The following is a 15,356-nucleotide window of genomic DNA, read 5'->3' as shown; positions in this document are numbered from 1 at the left end:
GTAAGTAGCAGCCATGTGCTGATGATCTTATGTGCTTGATTAATTTTTTATCAGCTAGTATGACCACCTCTATAATTCTGAAGTTTTGTCGGTTTGCTGATCTGGAGCATTCAGGCATGTGTAAACTATAATGCCAAAGACATCTGAATTAGAAAAAGATTATTGCAATAAAAGAAAACAGTCAAACCAATTAATAGTGATCCCAGGAGTGGATGTCCCAGCAAATTATAACCCTGATCAGTCGGTGCAATGCAGAAATTCAGTCATGGCAGGGACAAAGTCTTCATTAGACTCTCAACTGAAATGATAACCCATCAATATGTGGAGATCATGTTGCCAGGGGATTGATAGGGGGCACATAGAATATTAACCTTTTGGACAGAGATTGATAGTGATATTTAAGTGGTTAACAGAAATGAACAGAGCTCTGATTGTTGCTTTTAGAGGCCGATGCTGGCTGTGCAACACAGCATCTTCTGGTACACACGGACTCACACATTTACAGTGGATGTGAAGAATGGGTTAAAAAAGGAAATTAATTAATAGAGAGTATAAATAAAAGTATACTTTAAAGAGGATCTTTCATCAGCATGTTAAACTGGCCACATGGAATAGTGGCTGCGGAGCTCAGTAAAACATAGTTTTATTTTTTAGAGTCTTTGCTCCATTGTGGAGATGTTAGCTTGTAAAAATAAAATTTGAATTTATGTTAAATTCAAGTGGGTGTTAACAGATATTTGTTCCTGGGGTATACACTTCTTCCTCTGCATTTAGTTGACCAATTATTAGCAGGCAGCGTCATGCAAGGGAGAAAATAACACATCCTTCTCTCCTCCCCGATCTATGGAGCTACTGTGCATAAATACAGCAGAGCTGAGTTATATATTATAACTAGTGATGAGCGAATGTGCTCGTCACTGCTCGGTACTCGCCCAAACATCACGGTGCTCGACAAGCTCGGCGAGTATTTCCGGGTTGCTCGGGCGGGAACTCGGGTCCCCGCCCTGCATGTTTGGCACTCTTTAGAGAGCCAATGAACATGCAGGGATTGCTTGCCGCGCAGTGTAATGCCATAGCCATGTTGGTTGTGGGCATTAGAGTGATTGGCTGGCGGCACAGCATCATCAAGTCTATATAAGACCTGGCGCCGCAATGCTCGTCAGTCTATCTCGGAAACAGGTAGAGTAGGGAGAGCTGCTGCTGAGTCAGGGAGAGATTTGCTTGTTTACAGTTAGTATAGGTATTCCACAACATATATATAACAGTCCTTCTGAGGACTAACACAGCTACATATATTCAGTGGTGATAGCAGGAGTTGGGCAGGCAGGCAGTGTTTGTGGCAGACTGTAGTGTATGATACAGCACAAGAGGGTCCATTGAACGTTCTGTCTGATGCTGCTGTTCTTACAGATATTTGTAGGCATAGCCCCAGATATCAGGGGCCAGGGCCGTTTTTATCTTAATGCTGGTTATTTGCTTAAAAGCAATCAAGAGTACACCAATTTTCTGCTCCATTTGCTTGTTAGCACTGCAGAATACAGCCAGATCTGTTCCATATTTCAGCGATACAAATCCAGAAATTTGAACTGAACGTGGAAAATATTGGCCTCCTTTTCCATGCTGATGCAGTGTGTCAGTCAAGCTATTCACACTAGGTGTCTGAGAAGAATAGTATTAGTAAATTACAGGCCTGCTATTTAAAACCGTGATTCTCTGTCAGACATATCACAAATGTTCTAAAATCAGCCATTTCTGCCTTCCATTTTGTTGCAGTGTGTATGTTAAGCTATTCATACTAGGTCCCTGTGTAGAATAATATTAGTAAATTACAGGCCTGCTATTTAAAACCTTGTTTCTCGGTCAGACGAATCACATATAACTGTGATTCAAAATCAGACATTTCTCGTGAACGTGGAAAATATTGTCCTCCATTTAAAATGGCAAGGTGCGTGGCAAGGGACGGGGTAGTGGACGTGATGGTGATGGTGTATGCAGAGGCCGAGGACGTGGAAGTGGGCAAGCTGAAATTGTGCCACAACAAACACCCACATCTTATCACTCGACCTTCCTGTCCCAATTACTAGGGCACTGTTAGAACCCTCCTGTTTGTTTTTTCCATCTTGTGGTTTTGCGATCACGTGACCATCTGCCTTTATTTTCCAGTTAAGCCCTTTTGGCTGTGCTGGACTTCAGTGTTGTTTGACTGTTTTGCTAGCCAGGTGCTTCTGTGCCTATCTCTGTCAGTTTGCTTGGTCCTTCTGGGACCTCTTGTACCTTTTTGTCAGCTTATCTTTTTGTGTTCTGCAACAACTTTCTCTGTTCAGGAGGTGTCCCATTTTTGTTCCAATCCTTAGTTCTTTTAGGCACCCCTTCCTTTATGCTATAGGTCTTCGTTCAGACTAGCCGAGGACTAAGGCGGGTCTGTTCGCAAGGAACAGGCAGCCCACTACATCGTAGGGATTCAACTTAGTCTTACTGTAGGGATAGCTTTCCCCTTTCTTTCCTTAGTACTTGTTGCAGATCATAACAGTAAGTCCAGCCCAACAAAAAACTAAAAGGAAAAAAATTCGGGGATCAGTATGGCTTCCGTCCGGGATTTGGCTCAACGCCTGCAGGGATTGTCTCTGGAGGTGGCCGAGCTCCAGCAACACGTGAGTAGCTGTTCTGGAGCGCATTTTGTGGAACCCAAGGTAGGACTGCCTGATGTTTTTTATGGTAAACAGCAAGATTTTTTTTCCTTTAAAAATGTTTGTTATATTTTCGGTTGAGACCAAGGTCCTCTGGGAATGAATCACAGCGCATTGGTTTTATTATGTCACTTTTTCACAATAAACCACAAGGGTGGGCTTTTTCTCTCCAACCTAATGATCCATGCTTAAGGTTGGTAGAAGAATTTTTTTTTGCTATGGGTCTATTATATGACGATCCTGATCGAATCTCATCTTCTGAGGCAGAACTCAGGCGTTTGAATCAGGGGTCAGGTGATGTTGAAAATTATTGCACACACTTTAGGAGTTGGGCTTCAGAAGTCAAATGGAATGATCCTGCTCTGAAATGTTTACACCGCGTGCAGAATTATTAGGCAAATAAGTATTTTGATCACATGATACTTTTTATACATGTTGTCCTACTCCAAGCTGCATAGGCTGGAGAGCCAACTACCAATTAAGTAAATCTGGTGATGTGCATCTCTGTAATGAATAGGGGTGTTGACTAATGACATCAACACCCTATATAAGGTGTGCTTAATTATTAGGCAACTTCCTTTTCTTTGGCAAAATGGGTCAGAAAAGAGATTTGACGGGGTCTGAAAAGTCCAAAATTGTGAGATGTCTTGCAGAGGGATGCACCAGTCTTAAAATTTCAAACTTTTGAAGCGTGATCACCGAACAATCAAGCGCTTCATGGCAAATAGCCAACAGGGTCGCAAGAAGCGTGTTGGCCAAAAAAGGCACAAAATAACTGCCCATGAATTGAGGAAAATCAAGCGTGAAGCTGTCAAGATGCCATTCGCCACCAGTTTTGCCATATTTCAAAGCTGCAACGTTACTTGAGTATCAAAAAGCACAAGGTGTGCAATACTCAGGGACATGGCCAAGGTAAGGAAGGCTGAAAAACGACCACCTTTGAAGAAGAAACATAAGATAAAATGTCAAGAATGGGCCAAGAAATATCTTAAGACTGATTTTTCAAAGGTTTTATGGACTGATGAAATGAGAGTGACTCTTGCTGGGCCAGATGGATGGGCCAGAGGCTGGATCAGTAAAGGGCAGAGAGCTCCACTCTGACTCAGACACCAGCAAGGTGGAGGTGGGGTACTGGTATGGGCTGGTATCCTCAAAGATGAACTTGTGGGACCTTTTCGGGTTGAGGATGGAGTGAAGCTCAACTCCCAGACCTACTGCCAGTTTCTGGAAGACAACTTCTTCAAGCAGTGGTACAGGAAGAAGTTGGTATCGTTCAAGAAAAACATGATTTTCATGCAGGACAATGCTCCATCACATGCATCCAACTACTCCACAGCGTGGCTGGCCAGTAAAGGTCTAAAAGAAAAAAAAATAATGACATGGCCCCCTTGTTCACCTCATCTGAACCCCATAGAGAACCTGTGGTCCATCATAAAATGTGAGATCTAGAGGGAGGGAAAACAGTACACCTCTCAGAACAGTGTCTGGGAGGCTGTTGTGGCTGCTGCACGCAATGTTGATCGAAAACAGATCAAGCAACTGACAGAATCTATGGATGGAAGGCTGTTGAGTGTCATCATAAAGAAAGGTGGCTATACCGATCACTAATTTTTGGGGTTTTTGTTTTTGCATGTCAGAAATGTTTATTTCTAAATTTTGTGCACTGATATTGGTTTACCTGGTGAAAATAAACAAGTGAGATGGGATTATATTTGTTTTTTATTACGTTGCCTAATAATTCTGCACAGTAATAGTTACCTGCACAAACAGATATCCTCCTAAGATAGCCAAATCTAAAAAAACCTACTCCAACTTCCAAAAACATTAAGCTTGGATATTTATGAGTCTTTTGGGTTGATTGAGAACATAGTTGTTGATCAATAATAAAAATAATCCTCTAAAATACAACTTGCCTAAAAATTCTGCACACAGTGTATTTCTTGCTGGTCTGAGTGAAAGGGTTAAGGATTTGCTAATTGCATTCCCCGCACCTGAGACTCGGCAGGATGCCATGCAATTAGCTGTTCGTGTGGATAGGAGGCTGAGATCTAGGCAGAATGAGGTAAAGACTCCTGTAATGCCAGATCCTAGTCCCCAGAAAATCTGCTCAGACGGCGGAGAACCGATGGAGGTTGGAGCGATGTCGCTCCGCTCTCAGGAAAAAGACCGGAGGTTCGCCAAGGGATTGTGTCTTTATTGTGGTAAAGCTGACCATTTGATTAAGTATTGTGAGCTTCGTTTAAGTAAAAAAAAAAAAAAAGGTCAGGTACGCCCATATAGCTTGTTTACGCTCTGCAGGAGCATTTCTTTCAGGGAGTACTACTTTGCTGGAAAATTTGATAGAATTTCAGGTATTTGTGGATTGTGGTTCAACACTTAATGTGATTGATAAAGTGTTTTTGGGAAAACTTAAATTGAAATCCAAACCTTTGTTATCACCTATTTCTGTGATTGCTATTGATAACCCCAAAAAGGCCATTTGCAGCACCTGCCAGGCCAGCATCAGCAGGGGTAGCAAAACTAGCATGCTGACTACCACCGGGATGGTCAGGCACATGGCAGCAAAGCACCCGACTGTTTCTGGAACCTGGAGTTCGGCCCACTTAGTGTCTGCGGGTGACACCACTGCTTCTTCCGCTGTTGTGCGTGCATGCCAATCCCCTGTCCATGGCGCATGCCAAGATGCCTCCCGCCCTCCACGTGTCATTGCACATTCTCAATGAGCACCATCAGCAAGCACGTCCACATCCTTGTCCCAACGCAGCGTTCAGCTGTCCCTGCCCCAGTCATTGGAAGCCAAGAGCAAATACGCAGTCAACGTCCCATAGGCCACACTACTAAATTCACACATTTCACGAATGCTTGTGCTCGAAAGGTTGCCATTTAGGCTCGTGGAGATGGAAGCTTTCGCAACCTGATGGCGGCATCCGTCCCTCGGTACTCGGTCCCCAGTCGCCACTATTTCTCCTGGTGTGCCGTCCCCGGATTACATGGGCCCGTGTCCCACATTAGCCGTGCCCTCAGCAATGCAGTTACTGGGAAAGTTCACCTAACCACGGACACGTGGACAAGTGCTTTTGGGCAGGGACAGTACATCTCGCTGATGGCACACTGGGTTAATATACTAGAATAAGGGATCCAGTCGGACCTTGGGACAGAACACGTCCTCCTGACAATGAGGATTGCGGGCCCTAGATCAATCAGGGTTGCCCCCACATTCTACAGCTGCTGTACCTCGTCCTCCTCTTCAGCCTCCATCTCCGAAATGACCACATCAGTCGCAAGCTGGAAGCACTGCAGCACTGCCTCGGCCAAGCGGCAACAGGCTGTGCTGAAGCAAATATGCTTAGGTGACAAACCAAACAATGCTGAAGAGTTGTGGACAGCTCTGAAAGAGCAGGCAGATCTGTGTCTGACACCGCTGACCCTACAGCCAGGCATGGTCGTGTGTGAGAATGACCGGAACCTGGTGGCGGCTCTGAAGTGAGGCGAGCTCACACACGTACCATGTCTGGCCCATGTGCTTAACCTCGTGGTTCAGCGGTTTCTAAAAACCTACCTGGATCTGCCGGATCTGCTTGTCAAAATACGCCGACTGTGTGCTCATTTTAGAGAGTCAGCTACAGCTTCCGCCGCTCTTGCCGTGCTTCAGCAGTGTTTGCAGCTACCAGCTCACTGACTGATCTGCGATGTCCCCACTCCCCATGTGTTGGAACTCTACATTGCAGATGTTGGGAAGGATTTGTGAGCAGAAGAGGGCAGTTGTTGACTACCAGCATCAACAAGGCCATCGGTATTCAGGTCAGACTCCGCACATAAGACCTCAGGAGTGGACATTGATGTCAGACATATGTACCATTCTCCAAAACTTTGAGGACTCCACCAAGATGGTGAGCGGCAATAACACCATAATTAGCATCACCATCCCACTTCTCTGTCCTCTGAAACGATGTCTGCTCACAATTAAAGAGGATGCATTGCGGGCGGGGCATGATGAAATAGAGCAAGGAACCATACAGGGTGATTCCACACAGCCCAGCCTCATCTCATCACAACGTGGGTTGGGTGACAAAGAGGAAGAGGAGGAAGAACAGGAGCTAGTTTCCTGCCCTATAGACGGTATTACCTGCACAACTGTCATACCGTCTATTCAGCGTGGATGGCCTGAGGACAGGGAGGAGGAGGAGGAGGAGGATGAGGAGGAGAGCATGGTCAGTCGTCCTCTTGGTGAGGACTCGGAAATCTTGCCTGTTAGCAGTCTGGCACACATGGCTGAGTTTATATTATGCTGCCTTTCCCGTAACTCTTGCATTGTCCAAATTTTGGGTGACAGTCATTACTGGTTGGTGACACTTCTAGACCCACTCTAAAAGGAGAACTTTCTGTCTTTTATTCCCTTACAGGACAGGCCTAATGAAATGTTGCAGTACGAGAAGGCACTTGTTGCTGAATTAATAAAAAAATTTCCATCTGAAAACGCTATCGGCAGAGGTCACAGTTCGTTGGACAACCAAGGAGTACAGGCGAGAGAGACACAAATGCAATCCAGCAGAGGCAGGGGAACACTGTCAAAGTTCTGGGACTGTTTTCTCAGACCCTCCCATCACACAGGCCCTGAGGTGCGGGGTACTCTCACAAGGAGTGAAAAGTTTCAGAAGATGGTGAAGGAGTACCTTGCCAACCATACCAACGTCCTCCGTGATTCCTCTGTGCCTTATAATTATTGGGTATCAAAGCTGAACACGTGGCATGTACTGGCTCTCTACGCCTTGGAGGTCCTGGCCTGCGCTGCTGCTAGCGTTTTGTCAAAGCGGATTTTTAGTGCCGCTGGTGGAATTATAACCAATAGGCGCATCTGCTTGTCAAATGAAAATGCTGACAGGCTTACTCTTATAAAAATGAACAAGGGCTGGAATGGGCCAGACTTCTCAACACCACCGAATGATAGCAGCGTAACATAAACTCAAATACTGTGGTTTTTTTGGGGAGGTCTAACTCTGTTCCCATGCACCTCTGTCTTCACACCTAGACATGGGTATACGCTTCCTGATTTTGTCTCTTTTCTCTTGTCCTTCTTCTTCTCCTCATCCTCCATATCACCACCATATCACCATATCTACGTCTCTTGCAATGGGCGTTAGAGTTCGTCCAAATTTTTGGCAGCCGTTGCATTCACTGCATAGGCAAACAGTATGGGAGACCCACTTCCTAATAATGGGAGCATTGTTTTCAGGAGGTCCTCCGACCTCTACGTCTCTTGCAAGGGGCATTGGAGTTCCTCCAATTTTTTGGCAGCCGTTGCATTCACTGCATAGGCAAACAGTATGGGAGACCCACTTCCTAATAATGTGAACATTGTTTTCAGGAGGCCCTCCGACCTCTACGTCTCTTGCAAGGGGCATTGAAGTTCCTCTTAATTTTTGGCAGCCATTGCATTCACTGCATAGGCAAACAGTATGGGAGACCCACTTCCTAATAATGGGAACATTGTTTTCAGGAAGTCCTCCGACCTCTACATCTCTTGCAAGGGGCATTGGAGTTCCTCCACATTTTTAGTAGCCGTTGCATTCACTCCATAGGCAAAAGTAATGGGAGACGCACTCCTTTTTATTGGGAACATGTCATACTTGATACTGTGGCCTAGCTCCATGTGTCTTTAAATTATTAGTGGGGGTTTTTCCTAAATTTTGGCAGCCGCTGGACTCACTCCATACCCGATAACTGGATAGCAGACCCTCTCCTTTCTAATGGGAACATGTCGTTACTGTGGCCCAGCGCTATGTGTCTTTAAATTGTTAGTGGGCTTTTTCCTAAATTTTGGCAGCCGTTGGGCTCATTGCATACCCTATAACTGTATAGCAGACCCTCTCCTTTCTAATGGAAACATGGCCAGATAAGGTTGTAAAATATTAAAATGACATTTCCCGGTGAATTCATTTGTCATGGTTGAAAGCAATGCAAAAGTACAGAAACGCATCAAAAACGCTACGTGTGAACATAGCCCATGGTGTGGAAGAGCATTTTTGTTTTTGTATATTTATTTTTGCCCAGCCCTATGTGTTATTAAATTGTTAGTGTTTTTTCCTAAATTTTGGTAGCCGTTGGACTCACTGCATACCCTATAACTGTAAAGCAGATCCTCTCCTTTCTAATGGGAACATGTCGTTACTGTGGCCCAGCTCTATGTGTCTTTAAATTGTTATTGGGGTTTTTACCAAATTTTGGCAGCCCTTGCAGGCACAGCATGGGAATTGCCACTATAGGAGACCCACTATAATGGGAATTTTTTTTTCTGAGACCCTCCTCTATGTCTCTTCAAAGGGGTATTGGATTGCGTCCAAATTTTTGGCAGCCCTTGCAGTCACTGCATACGCAATAACAGTATAGGAGATCCACTCTTTAATAATGGGAACAACAAAGTATAGCCGACTGCTGGCCCTTTTTGAATAGTAAGGCTGTAAAAATAGTGTTTGTGACTTTCAGAGTCCCTCCTTTTTAAATGAAACAGGATGTGTCTGATGATGTTTCACACACCACATGGCCAGATAAGATTATAAAATGTTAAAATGACATTTCCTTGTGAATTCATTTGCCATGGTTGAAAGCAATGCAAAAGTACAAAAACGCATCAAAAACGCTACGTGTGAACATAGCCCATGGTGTGGAAGAGCATTTTTGTTTTTGTATATTTATTTTGCCTTATATACAAGTCATTACCCTGGAAAGGATGTTCCTTTAAAATATTTCCCAGGAAAATCCATTTTGGTTTCGTTTTTGTATGTTTTATTGTGAGTCTGTAAAAGTGGTGTAATACCTCTGACAACGTTGTTGACAGCAGTGACCTGGGAGTCAGAAATGCTTCTAGGGGTCTTCCCCATGCTGTTCCCATGTCAATTGAGCACTGTTCCCATCGATTTGGGCAATTTATAGGCCCTCTGCAGACCGCCTGGGGGGCCGGCGAAAAAATGCTCGAGTTTCCCATAGACTTACATTGGGCTCGTTACAGGGACCGAGCACTCGAGCATTCCAATTTGCTCGACCCGGGCAACGAGTACCTGAGCATTTTAGTGCTCGCTCATCACTAAAATCAGCAGACGCTCGAGACTGCAGGGCATAGACCTAAATCTGCGACTGTCTGCTGTATCCAGGACTGTTGGTACTAGAGGTGAGCAGATTGATTCATTAGTCTCTGGTCCAACATCCAGATCAGTGGTACCTGGCGGCTGGATGGGACGCCGCAAATCTCTTACCTTCCAGTGTCCTCGGTGCAGCTTTTGCTCACCCAGGCTGGTGCTGCATCATCTGTGCGTCCTGCTCATCTCTAGTTGAGACCTATGGATTTATTTTTTGTTCATTCAATCACAGCTGTAGCCGCCAGAACTTTCTCATCTTTTTGTAGCTTTACTATATGACATTTGGTTTTTGGTACATGAAAAAGAGAAGACAGCGTCCATGCATGGTGTTCATTTGCAAAAAAGTATTTATTCCACCATTCCAAAACAATGTTTCGACCCTTTGGGTCTTTGTCAGTGTCATTACTTTTAACATTTTATTACAGCATTAGTAATGTATCTTACAGACAACTTTCCACTTCTATCACTGGGACTTGGTATTAGCCAGTGTTGTTTTATCTCACCCAAGGGCTGTTACCTCTCCTAGTTTTTATTTTTACAATGTGCCTAAGAGCTAACAGGCACGTAGCTGCTAACTATCTGCCGGTTGTGTCCAGTGCTGATCTCTGCTGGCACAGAGTGGTCAATGATCGCTCCTGCCGGCAATTCTGAGACTTCCGCTGACGTTACTTCGACACTAACTAGACAGAGAAGCTCTCTCTCTTCCACTCTGCTCTGTTGACAGGGCGTGACTGTCGATGTCATGCTGATTGACAGCCGACTTCCTGCTGCCTATGGCCTCCTTCACATGTTTTTTGTGTCCGTATGCAGTCCGTTTTTAAAGACCTCATATATGGACCCACACATACCCATTGATTTCAAAGATGTTGCGCATATGTCAGCTTTTTCACACGACCGTGTGTCCATGGGAAAAACCCGCAGACACGTCAATTATTTACGCACACCACGGACAAAATGCATGGTGCACATGTGCTCACTGATGACACGGAGATGACAGCAGTGTGTCATCAGTGTGACGCATACTGCCTGGGAACAACGGTACAGTTCGCGCTGTTCCTAGGTGCTAGTATTGATGATATATAGGTTACCGCAGTTTATTGGTCAGCTAGCATTGAATTGACCGTGGAAACGCGGCTGCCTGTGACCTGCAATAACCTCAATGATGTTACCGCAGGTCACTGAAGCTATGTTCTGATGCTCAGCGCAGTGTCTCCTGGTTGCCAGGTTGAATGGTCGCATCATGCCACCATTCAGCAAGGCATCCAGATGTAGCTGAGTTTGGCTTATCGTGGGACATATGGATTATCGATGGACAGGTGAAGAATATGCTGTTTTTTTTTTTATTTTACAGTAATAAATGGGAAAAAGAGGGTGGGGAGAATTTCTTTCAAATATAGGACTTTACTATGTGTCTTTATTACATTTGACTATGGGGTTAGTAATTGGGGCGTCTTATAGACATCTGTCCACTACTAACCCTTGGGCTTGATGTCAGCGGCCATAAAACAGCTGACATCAACCCCAATCCTATTAGCCCACGTTCCAGCTTTCCAAAACAAGTGGGAAGAGCGAGGCTAAGCTCCAGATTTGGCACATCTTATTAATGCACCATTTCTGGGGAGGCTGAGGACAGATGTTCTTAGCCTGGGAGGGGAGCCAATATCCATGAACCCTTCACTGGCTATTAATATCAGCTCACAGCTGTTTGCTTAGCCTTTGCTGGTCAGAATTTATAGGGAGACCCTACGTCATTTTTTTTCTGGGGTCACCTGTAAACTAACCAGTAAATGCTAATGAAACAGCTGAGTGAGCTGTTGTAAATACACTGGGAACCTTTAGGGATATTGTGCTCTTTCCCAGAATATTAACATCAACCCCCAGTGGTCAGCTTTCACTCTGCTGGTTTTGAAAATTACACGGGAGCCCACAACATTTTTATTTATTTATTTAATTAAATAATAATTAAAAAAAAAACACAAAGTACTGATTATATATCACACTGACATATTTATATCTATCTATCTACCTATCTATATATATATTTATCATCTACCTATCATGTTTCTCATCGTTATACATATCTTTGAAATTTATTAATACCTAAAACTCTTTCATTTCTATTCTGCATTTCTTTCCATAAGTGTCACACTGACAGCACATGGATACGGACAGCACACGGACATATGGATGTTGCAAAGATGTCACATACGTATTCACGGATGGCGTACGGACACGGACTGCACACAGACAGCACACGGACGTCGCACAGACGTCACATATGTATACACAGATGGCGCACGGACATGGACCAAGGATTTTACCAGTATTGTTTTTTCCTGTACAGAAATCACCAGGACATGTGAAGAAGGCCTAATTGTGTTCAGTTGGTTGTCATTCAGCATGACATCAGAAGTAACGCCCGTTCGACAGGGCAGACCAGAGAAGAAACTGCGGCTCCGTTGATGTGGAGCAGCTGAATCACAGGCACGTTCACTGACTGCTCTGAGTCGCCATCTGGTAGAACGGTCAGTTCCTGTCTACCTGCCTGTTAGGTTTTGGGCCCATAGAAAAAAATCCTGGATAACCTCTCTAACTACACAAATACAGGGGTATTGAGAACTACATAATATTATTTTACCAATTATTGTAAATAGGAATCATGTGGGAAGGAAAGATCAAGAATAATTTCTGTACATTAGGGACATTGGTAATTACATTCTATTTAATATTTGAACTATATTTCTTGATACCTACACCCTAGTTAATTTATCCCCAGGCATAGACACAGATATATAAAAATGGTATATTCAGTGAAAATATAAGTAGTTGCAGCTCTCCATAATGATCAAGACATATTCTTAACAGGAAACCTGAACAATTACCACAAGAACAAGAAATCAACAAGACCCAATTCATGGATAAAATTACCAATCGTCAGTGTGGTTTTTCTGTCTATTGTATACTATATTTTATGTGACTTCCAGATGACTTTTTATTGCTTTTATATATTATATATATTTCTCAATTAATACATTAGTTATCCGAATTTCTAATATTCACCTATTGCAAAATAAATCTTATAGTAAGTTGCTGCACACAGCGCTACATCTGTTCTTTCCCTGGTACCACTATAGTCTTCTTCTACTGGTTCATGCACAGAGTCCTGTATAACAGACACATAGGCAATTCATTTTAAACTTAAGAAACAACAGCCGTAAAATAAGACAAAGTACACGTTCCTTATTTAAGCAATTCTTAGATCGTGTTACAGACTGCAGGTTTATTGTAGTAATTTCTCTGCCTGAAATTTCTTTCCATACATCTGATTTGAGTTATTTCTGCAGCATAAGAATCGATTTTACTAAAGGTGAGTACCTCCAAAAGGGGGTCTAAGGAGTCTCCTTGCGAGGATTGCAAAGTTGGCTTAAGGAGACTTGTAAGCCATACAGTGTTCTTCTGGAAATTTAAATATGCAAATAGCCTCTTCCAGGAGAAGAAAAGTTGTCCTCCTCATTATCACCTATTGGAGGTATGCAAATATCTTCTTCAGAGAAAGAAGACTGGAACTCTGGTACCATCTTTTGGAAGTAGCAACCCTAAAAGTCAATATTGACCCTTAAAAGGACCTTGACACCTGACTTAGCATAACAAGCTAAACCAGAAACTTCATTTACAGACATGTGTTTGGGAGTTTTTGTCCCATAAGTGCAGGAGAAATGACAAAACCCTATAAAGGATCAATATTGACTTTTAGGATTTCTACTTGCAATAGATGGCACTAGAGTTTCTGTCCTCACCTTCTCCAAATAAGTTATTTGGGTACCCCCAATAGGTGATATTTGGAGGCCAACTATTCTTCTCTTGGAAGAGGCTAACTTAAATACCTTTTACCCATGAAGAATTGCCTGGCTTATGATTCTCCCAATGCCATCTTGGTTCTTTCCTTGAGGAGAACCTTTAACCCCCTAGGCCAATGCATGGCCAACAAGTATCCTACTTTGCACTGATGAGGGGTAGGAACCTCAAAACAGGTATTTTCTTTTTAGAGAAGACTCTGATTTGGTTGAGTATTAAACCTAATATGAGCCTTGCCTCATCACTTATAACACTGACTTATAGTGGGTCTCCAATTAGCACCAGAGAGGTTAATCTGGAAGACGCTAATATGCATATATAGATATTTTTAAACACAATTACCACATTTTAACATATGTTTGCAGTTATTTTCTTGTTTTTAACCTTCCTGACTCATGTCTACTGTACTGCATGCATACAATAGTGTCTCAGTCTACACTACTGTTCTGGCGTTTCTTACAGGAACCATGAACATTAGGATGGACATCAGTAGGTATAACATCCAGAGCACTAGAACACCAATTCTAAGCAAATTGCAGTCTTAGTGCATTTAAGTACTTGTGCCTTTGGTGTCAATTCTATTAATTGACAATATCATTTATAATACACTTTAATCTCTCTTGCAGATTTTCATGTACCGGTATATAATGAATCATCACTAAGAGCTTTTACCTTCTTAGGATTTGGTGATCAAGCAGACCTTCAAATTTTCCTCTTCCTGGTGTTCATGTTCATGTATCTCATCACTGTTATTGGGAGCCTAGCGATCATTCTGCTGATAGCGACAGATACTCACCTGCACAGTCCAATGTATATTTTCCTATCTAACCTGGCATTCGTGGATCTTTGGTATTCTTCAGGCATTACACCTAAAATGTTGGTTGACTTTATTACGGTGGATAAAAGCATATCGTACATTGGATGTGCAGTCCAAATGTATTTCTTTATTGGTTTTGGGAGTACTGAGAGTTTTCTACTTGCAGCCATGGCCTTTGATCGCTATGTAGCAATATGTATTCCTCTCCTTTATCTGAAGAACATGACCAGGATGAAGTGTCTTCAGTTACTTAGTGGATCATATGGAGCGGGCTTTCTTCACTCTTTAATACAGACGTGTTGTACTTTTCGCCTTTCGTTCTGTGGTTCTCATTATATTCGCCATTTCTTTTGTGACATTCCCCCTGTGCTGAAACTATCCTGTTCTGACACCACAATCAATGAATTTATTCTTTCTATTTTTGCATCTTCTGTTACTGTCACATCCATTATTGTCATTGTCATCTCCTATGCATCCATTTTACGTGCTGTATTTACAAGTAACTCTACTAAAGGCAGACGTAAAGCCTTCTCCACATGTGGCTCTCACTTCATTTGTGTGATTCTCTTCTACAGTACAGTTTTCTTTATGTACATGAGACCTAGTTCAGCATATTCCTTAGAACAAGACAGAATTGTTTCTGTAGTTTACACCCTGGTTATTCCTATGCTGAACCCTTTAATATACAGTTTACGGAATAGAGAAATGAAGCTTGCATTAAAGAGGACAAAAGCCTTTCATGTCTGTAGATAGTACAGAAATATTATTAGTCCTCAGCTTATTTTGTAGTTTTTTTTGTTGTTGTTGCTATTGTTCTAGTTAAAATCTGCACATCTCCATTCATTGAATAGGTGTACTGGCAGC

At 43.0% G+C, this 15,356-nt stretch overlaps 1 protein-coding gene across 1 annotated transcript; it reads left to right on the top strand.

Moving 5' to 3' along the window:
* Positions 1-14,142: 14,142 nt before the first annotated feature.
* Positions 14,143-15,245, top strand: LOC141167281 (olfactory receptor 5AR1-like). Its single transcript, XM_073654712.1, has 2 exons — positions 14,143-14,164; positions 14,302-15,245. The coding sequence occupies exons 1-2, from the start codon at positions 14,143-14,145 to the stop codon at positions 15,243-15,245; spliced, it is 966 nt and encodes a 321-aa protein (XP_073510813.1).
* Positions 15,246-15,356: the final 111 nt, after the last annotated feature.

The sequence above is a fragment of the Phyllobates terribilis genome, unplaced genomic scaffold (genome assembly GCF_046119375.1).
Source record: "Phyllobates terribilis strain yellow unplaced genomic scaffold, ASM4611937v1 Scaffold_11__3_contigs__length_659146591, whole genome shotgun sequence".
Lineage (NCBI taxonomy): Eukaryota > Metazoa > Chordata > Amphibia > Anura > Dendrobatidae > Phyllobates > Phyllobates terribilis.
This window is presented reverse-complemented; position numbering and strand designations above follow the sequence as displayed.